The sequence below is a fragment of the Mobula birostris genome, chromosome 13 (assembly GCF_030028105.1).
Source record: "Mobula birostris isolate sMobBir1 chromosome 13, sMobBir1.hap1, whole genome shotgun sequence".
Classification (NCBI taxonomy): domain Eukaryota; kingdom Metazoa; phylum Chordata; class Chondrichthyes; order Myliobatiformes; family Myliobatidae; genus Mobula; species Mobula birostris.
The window spans coordinates 29,954,561-29,963,586 of NC_092382.1; the positions used below are offsets into that span (position 1 = coordinate 29,954,561).

The 9,026-nt window shown below is 42.7% G+C and overlaps 1 protein-coding gene across 1 annotated transcript; it reads right to left on the minus strand.

The window, feature by feature from the left end:
* Nucleotides 1–2,978: 2,978 nt before the first annotated feature.
* On the minus strand, nucleotides 2,979–4,234 carry LOC140207508 (hemoglobin subunit alpha-like). The gene is made up of 3 exons (XM_072276034.1): nucleotides 4,016–4,234; nucleotides 3,580–3,787; nucleotides 2,979–3,305 (listed from the first exon to the last, which is right to left on the minus strand). Exons 1-3 carry the CDS (start codon nucleotides 4,108–4,110, stop codon nucleotides 3,180–3,182), a joined length of 429 nt encoding a protein of 142 aa, XP_072132135.1. The 5' UTR covers nucleotides 4,111–4,234; the 3' UTR covers nucleotides 2,979–3,179.
* Between the last annotated feature and the right edge of the window lie 4,792 nt (nucleotides 4,235–9,026).

Below are 9,026 nucleotides of genomic sequence, written 5' to 3' on the forward strand. Positions count from 1 at the left end.
ACTGCAGCAGTTCACTAAACAAATAACCATACAGCATTTGGTTTACTTTTTATGGCCATGCTAATGTGAGGAACGACTTAAATAATAAGCCCTGTGTAAGGATTTTGTCCCGACACGCTGACTGTACTTTTTTTTTCCATAGATGCTGCCTGGCCTGCTGAGCTTCTCCAGCATTTTGTGTCTGCTGCTCGGATTTCCTGCATCTGCGGACATTCTCTTGTTTGTAGATAAGTGCATCTGTTTGCTGCTCCAGTCACTGATGCTTCTATTTTACACGTTTTGAGTAACATCTAAATTCTTCCTCCCAAGAAGTATTATCTCCCATCTCTATCTTTTTTTCTCATAATTGATATCATCCACAATTAAATATCATTCAAAAATGTACAATTCTTATTTTCAAATCTAAAATTAAAAATCAATACTGTAAATTGCAAACTGCAAAGTCTCATCAATGATCCAGGCAGAATACCATTTCTCAAGATCAATATGGCTCTAGGACTCTATTTTAACTCACGGTGAGCAAACTAATTGACTCTTAAATAAGTCTCCCATAATATTTTCTGTGGAAGTCCGCTACAAAATGTGAGTTTTTTTTCTTTTCTGTGAACAGAGCAGCTCAATATAACACAAGTACTTTGTTTGCAACTTTCTACCTTATATCTTGCAATGGATTTCCAGAATCTTTTAGTTCCCACTGGATATTTATTTATTTATTTTTTATAATGTGATAAAGTATTTCAAATTATATTGTTAACTGTGTTTTTTAAAACAAAATCTTTATTTTTAATCTGCAAAACTTGGCTCGAGTAGAGCCTTGATATGTTGTTGAATGTATAAAAGCTATAGGGAGAGATTTTAATGTCCAATTGCAGATGTTTGCTTTTTAAAAATTCCTGCAGAAAGCCTCATTCACATACAAATTGGGGGTGGGTGTATATGTAACTATTAAGCAAGCAGATATTTGTTGGCTAAATGATTTTTTGTCCAAGGTCTTTCTCCTCTTTATTGTTATCTAGTAATACTGGTAAACAGACCCTGCAGTATTGTTTGTGTTCTTACTAATGGACAAATCTGACAGGTATTTTTCTCAAATTGTGTATAAATAATAAATCAGCTACAACAAATGATAAAACATTGATAAAAGTGAATGTTTAATCAGTTCAGTTTACCAATCATGACAATTAATCAATGCCAAAATGTGGAATTAATTAACGAACGGGAGCAAAAGCAAACACAGTAAGTGTGTTTATAGGACTACTCACAATGTGCTGGAGGAACTCAGCAGGTCAGTCAGCATCAGTTGAAAAGATTAGTCGACGTTTCGGACCGAAACCCTTCGTCAGGACTGAAGGAAGAACTTTGGGGAGGGTTTGAAGAATGCTGGTAGTTGAAAGAACAAGCAATTTGAAAGACAAATGGGTGGGGGAGGGGAAGCAGGGAGGTGATTGGCAAGAGAACAATGTGCAGTAGTAGAAGGAGGTGTAACTATGAGGGAGGTGATGTGAAATAGGGATTGAGGAAGGGAGGTGGAGGGAATTACCGGAAGTTGGAGAATTCTATGTTCATACCAAGGGGCTGGAGACTACCTAAAGGGTATATGAGGTGTTGCTCCTCCAACCTGAGTTTAGCCTCATCATAGCAGTAGAGGAGGCCATGTATGGACATATCTGAATGGGAATGGGAAGCAGAGTTGAAGTGGGTTGCTACCGGGAGATCCTATCTGTTGTGGCAGACGGAGCGGAGGTACTCGACGAAGCGGTGCCCCAATCTGCGTCGGGTTTCACCAATGTAGAGGAGGCCGCACCGGGAGCACCAGATGCAATAGATGACCCCAACAGATTCGCAAGTGAAGTGTTGCCTCACCTGGAAGGACTGTTTGGGGCCCTGATTTGTGGCAAGAGAGGAGGTGTAGGGACAGGTGTAGCACTTACGCTTACAGGGATAAGTGCCAGGTGGGAGATCCGTGGGGATGGACGTGCGGATAAGTGAGTCGCGGAGGGAACAATCCCTGCGGGAAGCAGAGAGGGGTGGAGAGGGAAAGATGTGCTTAGTGGTGGGGTCCTGTTGAAGGTGGCGGAAGTTGTGGAGGATAATGTGCTGGATCCGGAGGCTGGTGGGGTGGTAGGTGAGGACAAGGGGAACTCTGTCCCTGTTGTGGTGGCGGGAGGATGGGGTGAGAGCCGAAGTGCGGGAAATGGAGGAGATGTGGGTGAGGGCATCATTGATGACGACAGAAGGGAACCCACGATGTTTAAAGAAAGAGAATATCTGAGATGTCCTGGAACGGAAAGCCTCATCCTGGGAGCACCTCCGCGACGTCCCTCCCCACGGATCTCCCACCTGGCACTTATCCCTGCAAGCGTAAGTTCTACACCTGTCCCTACACCTCCTCTCTTGCCACCATTCAGGGCCCCAAACAGTCCTTCCAGGTGAGGCAACACTTCACCTGCGAGTCTGTTGGGGTCATCTATTGCATCCGGTGCTCCTGGTGCGGCCTCCTCTACATCGGTGAAACCCGACGCAGATTGGGGGACCGCTTCGTCGAGCACCTCCGCTCCGTCCGCCACAACAGACAGGATCTCCCGGTAGCCACCCACTTCAACTCTGCTTCCCATTCCCATTCAGATCTGTCCATACACGGCCTCCTCTACTGCAATGATGAGGCTAAACTCAGGTTGGAGGAGCAACACCTCATATACCATCTAGGTAGTCTCCAGCCCCTTGGTTTGAATATAGAATTCTCCAACTTCCAGTAATTCCCACCCCTTCCCTTCCTCTATCCCTATTTCACACCACCTCCCTCATAGTTCCACCTCCTTCTACTGCTGCGCATTGTTCTCCTGCCAATCACCTCCCTGCTTCCCCTCCCCCACCCCTCTGTCTTTCAAATTACTGTTTTTTTTTTCTACTACCAGCATTCTTCAAACCCTCCCCAAAATTCTTCCTTCAGTCCTGACGAAGGGTTTCGGCCCGAAACGTCGACTAATCTTTTCAACTGATGCTGACTGACCCGCTGAGTTCCTCCAGCGCATTGTGAGTGTTCCTTTGACAACAACATCGGCAGATTATTTTGTGTTTACAGGACTAATGATTTATTAGCAGACAGCGTGAGAAAACACACAGGAGGAGATTTAAGTGATGATCTTGCTGTCATTCACCATGGTTGGTTGATTGCGTCTTTACTGGTATTTGGAGCTCAATTCATCCGAGACCACCTTAAGAAATTTACCAACTGCACAGTGGTATGCAGGGGTGAACGTAGGCAAGTGAATGGCCAGGGTGAGTACGATACAATTGGTGAGCAGCTGTAAAAGTGAAAAGTAAATAGCATAGGCTGGTGTTAATATTCTCAACGGTTGAATTTACCCATTAAAAGTGCGTTGATTGTTTGTCCTTTGAATGCTTTCCTATGTATAATGCAACAGGACAAAATATTCCCAGCTAAGCTGACGAAGATGACATTTCCAGACTGCTGGGATTTCAACTGAATAAATTTGAAAGTTCAGAGTTGCTGATCTAATTATAATATCATAGTTTATGTAATAACAATTACTAAGATTCTATAAAATTGTTACATACGTGAATGTAATGAGGATCCATCTGCAGTTCTTCACGATATTCAATGGCAAGCCCTTCCAGGTGTTTACCCATGTGGTCCACATCATGGGCTGCATCCGCCAATGCGTTCATTACCAGGCGACCGTGATTTCTGACCGATGGGTCACAGTCTTCGAAGCCAGTGAATTTCTTGAAATTTTTCTTAGTTTGAGGATAGACCTTAAACAACCTTCAGAAAAATGGAAAGTGAAGGCAGAAATTATTTGCAGACACAATATACACTACATCTCGCCTAGAATTAAATTTAATTTTTCTTCGGACCAGCAATCGCACTACTTTGGAAAATCTTCAATTCTATACAGAGAATGTCTTTGTATAGGGAAATGCAAAGACATGTTACCGATTACAAATAATAGCTGAAAATGCATTAATTATACTATGAATCTAAGAAAATTACCTGACTAAAGCATCCGCACCCCAAGCTTCAGCATTTGCCTTTATGTGGTTGCCAATTTCTTCCATAATCTGTTTCTCGCTGTCAGAGAATGCCATTGTTGCAGAGTTTTCGCCTTTTCAGATCTCTCAATAACCAGGAGATGCCTCTGGCTTGATGTGTCCGTACTTACTGCAATTCGCGCTGAGCCGCACCCTCTCCGCCCCACTTTTCCCATTGGTTGTGGGTCCTGATTCATGGTCTATGTAATATAATGATAAGAGGCAATGGGAACGGCAGCCAGTTGTCCGGTTCACATACGACCGTTAGCAAGGATATCCTGTTTCCTAAAAGATAAACACCACCTTAATATATTTCATTTGAAGCGCTTTTGCAAAAACTTAGTATATTTCCGTATAAGTTATCAGTAAATGTAGAAAAACATCCATTACTCTATATGCGTTTTCAAACTAACCCTGATATAATAAGTTTATTTCGTTTTATTGTTATTTTTGCCTGGATATTACACTGAATTCACCCATTCAACTTCATCCTCCTCACCTTTAGTCTTTTTTATTTCACAACTGTCTAACCTCAGTGTGCAGGGAGACTTGGTTTTCCAAAATTCTCAAGATGCCTGCTGCGTACGCTGCACAGAAACTGACTGGGCAAAATGAATGTTAATGTAACCATATTGGACCAGGAAGTGTGTTGGTCTAGAATCACGTAAATAATGTGTATTAGCAAACAGCTGAAGGATTTGGTTATGCCCTAGTCTATTTAAGGTCTAAAACGTGAGGATGGCCAGAGCAACTTTGCAGTATTGTTCTGGAATTACATAGACATGGGAGAACTGAGCTGATGTTACAAGCACATTTAGAGAAGGAAACTCAGGTCAGGTTTGAGGTTACAGACCTGATCAAACAGCGAAAGGGAGAGTGATGAAGTTGGCTTCTGATATCAGAATTATGCAGCCAAAGCAAATGATTTTGAATTCTTCCTAAAGCTCATTTGGAACAAAATTTCCTTCATTCATTGCCAGACATCAGATAACTAGCGTGACTGAGCAGAAGCAGTGGATGAGTCAGCAGAGTTGCAAAGAAATACAATGTTGTGGTTCATTGTATCTAATATGTTACTGCTCTCTGAGAAACATAAAGCACTGATTATTTTAAGAAAATACATTAAAAACATTTTGTTTTCATATTTAATTTAAATAATTTTGTGATTTGCCTCAAATTGTATAGAATAATGATTTAGCAATGTCTAGTGAACACATCTCACATGGAGTAATGATACTACAATACTTAACCGAATGTTATTAGCATATGGTGGGTGGAATTTATTATTTAAACAACATTTTGGATGGAATTTTGTCATTTCAGTAACAGACTTTCATGATGTGAACGTAAGAAATGAATGAAGGTTTGGACACAGCCTTTAGGATGACCTCTTCATTCAGTAAACATTTAGTTGATCTGCTGGACGACCACAACTCCACTTTTTTGCTGGATCATCATATCCTTTGATCTATTACATTCTATTTATCTACCAATTCCAATTCTTGAGAGAATTAACATGTACTCAACACCCACAGTACTCTGAGGCAGAGCATTCCAAACAGCCACAACCACAAAGAGAAGAAAATCCCCATCATCTCACTGTTGAAGTGGCTAAACCTGTTTTGTGAAACCAAACCCCAGAATACTTTCTGGGTTGAGCCTCCAATGAAGAGAAAATTTAAAAAATCAGAGTTTAAAAGAATGTTGGGAGTCCTTGTGCAGGATTCCCTACAGGTTAACTTGCAGGTTGAATTGGTGGTAAGGAAGGGAAGTCAATGTTTGCATTCATTTTGAAAAGTCTAGAATATTGAGCAAGGATGTAATGCTGACACCTTATAAGGGTTTTGTCAGATCACATGTTATGTTGGTGGTACTGGGAAGCTGGGTGGTCATGGGTAACACACACGAGAGATGGAGACGTGAGGAACAAATGTACCGCTGCTTATTTTACAAGCCGTCTACCCAGCATGCCCTCTTACAATACATTCAGTACATAACACACAGAAAAGCTTGACAGAAACCCGTAAGGGACAAAATAGACACGAATGCATAACACGTCCCCTCTCCTCATTCTAATGCTTTGTCCCACTTCCCGTACACAGACCAGCTGCTGAACAGTTAATATTTGACGTTGTAATCATCAAATTCAACAACAACAAAATAACATGTTTTCTCAGCAAAGGAAAAAAGAAATAGCATGCCTCTATTTCCAGACATAACCCTGGGAATCATCCTGTGCCATGAGTTGCAGCTCAGTCACCAAACTGCAGATTCCATCTGTTTGGAGGCTACTTGAGGTACTGACGACTGGGGGATGACACCAAAGGTGTTTTATCTCTTGGTAGTGTGTGCTTATACATCTTGGTTTGGGTACCACATTGTCAGTAGGAAGAACCTCAGAGAGCACAGGGGATGGGGGATGAATGGCCTTGCTGATTCGGAACTTATGTATATGGTTCTGACTGACCAGCAGGTCACCTGGGATATCTGGGGCTGGTGGCTAAACTACAGGGGTGGTAGAAATTCGGGGGGAGTTGATTGCAAAGTTCAACCTGTCTTCATACTTTTAACTAGTTTACTTAAAGCAGACTTATCTGCGTTTACTTTCGTATTTGCTCAGGATCAGTTCATGCAGTTGGAGTCTATTCCAGATTTGACACCATGAATGGGGTGGCAATGTTCCTCACAGATTGCATTTTAAGACCTTTCAGTTCTGCTTCCACCTCTTCCACATACAAAACCACTCCAGTCGGTAAACTGGCCTTTAGTTTCTCCTCGTTAGCAGTGAGACTGGACAGCTATGGTTTCACACCCACATTTACTTTTCACAGTATTTCTAAAATATCTACCCTTTCATTAATCTTCTTATGATCTTCTTGTATGGAATGGAAGCAAAGTCGTTTCCAAGCTTTGCAAAAGGAGTTTGGATCCTCTATTCCAGACCAACATATCTCTCAAGTTTTTCATGTGTGGTAGAATACAAGCTACTGAAGCATCTACCCGCTCTACTGAAGTCACTTGAAAACCCTTGACTGAGCTTTCTACTTGACACTGATCCGGGTGATCCGGGTGGGTGTTCCTCTGGCTACACATGTAACAAGCCAGTTCGATTTCAACCATTAAGGGATAGTTTGGATGGGAGGGGTGCGGAAGGCTTTGGCCCCAGTACAGCTCGAAGGGATGAGGCAGTTTAAATCGCTCAGCCCAAAGGCCTGTTTTTGTGTTGTACTTTTCCATGTCACCTTGATCTCTGATTCATAACAGAGACAACGGGTTGATTCAACAAAGATCAGAAATAATTTTCAGAAGTTTAATTTTTCACAGCCCAAGGATATTCTAACAAGGAGAACATGTTCTGCAGACTTTTCAAGCGGTCCCTTCTCTCTGCCCCACACGCTGGTCTTTCGTAACCATCGTAACACACAAATGCTGGAGGAACTCAGCAGGACCGGCAGCATCTATGGAACGGAGAAATTAGTCGAGCTTTCGTGCCAAACCCTTCAGTGGAACTGGAAAGGAAGAGTGAATAGCTCAGATCATGGATTGATTTGGAAGATGAGGATGGTTGTTCTGTGAAACTTGGAGCTCAGGGTCTGTGTGGAAGCATCTGCTGGACCCGCACATTCCTCGGAACAGGGAACGGCCTTTCTGCTGAAATCAAATCCGACCGGTTCGACAATTCACTGTAATTCAGGTGTGACATCATTTACTTTTATAATGTATTTATCCATTTTTGCTGCAGGGAAGACCGATAGAACCATTAATGTGTCTTTAAGAAATTTACCTGGGGTCTCGAACCCACAACATTACCCGTTACAGAGCTGCGAGTGTTAGCTGCGAGTTTCCAGCATTTCATGTTCCCCTCGGACTCGCATCAGCTGCAATTATTCTACAAGTATTTTCAGGATTCCTGCAAGTAATCAGTCCGTGTCATTCCTAACTGCAACATTAACTTGGCTATGTTCCCAGTTACTGTTGCCAGTAATGTTTAGATGTTTGCTGTAACCGTGAGGGTGAGGGCGAGGGAGAGGAGGGGCTGATGGAAAGGAGGAGAGTGCGGTTTGAAGGGTGAGCAGACGGAGGAGGGGCAGGATGAGTGTGTGGAAGTTAGAGAGGGGGAAGATGAAGTTGCGTCGAGAGCGGGCGGAGTGGGAGAGAGTTAAAGAGATGGGAGACATGGAGAGGGTGAGAGAGGGGGAAGACGTGCATGTATTTTCTATATCCATTAAAGAATGCCAACGTTGCATCCACCCTCTTCACCACCGACTCAACCTTCGAGGTTAACCTTTAGGGTATCCAGCACAAGGACTCCCAAGTCCCTTTACATCTCTGCAGTTTGAATTCTCTCCGAGGTTGTCACTCTCTATCTTGTAGTCATGGAAGCATCAAATCTGCTGATCTTTGTCCTGGACCAGATACTGAGCAGGATTCCGAATATTTACATGTTAATCGAAATTTTCTTGCGCTCCAAGTGTATACCGGTGTTTAACATCCACGCTGTTCCTCTTTGTTTGGTCTGGTCCACAGTCACCCTTCACTTTTGATCATTTGTAGCCAATTGATGTCAAAAAAATTAAAACTAAATATTGCACCACGAAAATCAGGGCAATGATTCTGGGGACAGTGACTGTGATCAGCTGTTTAAGGAACCTTTACTGGTACTTTCCGTTCTCACAGTATTATACAACAACAATTACTCCATCTATTTGTTTGACTTCTCTACATTATTTGTCCTTATCTTTCGCGATGCCAATGGACTTATTTAATTGCACCCTCTCCTCTGTAAATCCCATTTTTGCTGTTTTTCCTGACGAATGGATTAACAGCTGGGCGCAGGAGACTCCGGTATGCTGACAAGGGGCAGGGTGCCAGAGGCTCGGAGACGGAGAGCCACAGGAAACCCTTCGAGCAAAGAGCTGCTTCAGGACTGTAAGAAATGCAAGAGAACACTTACGAATAAACAAGCAGGAGAG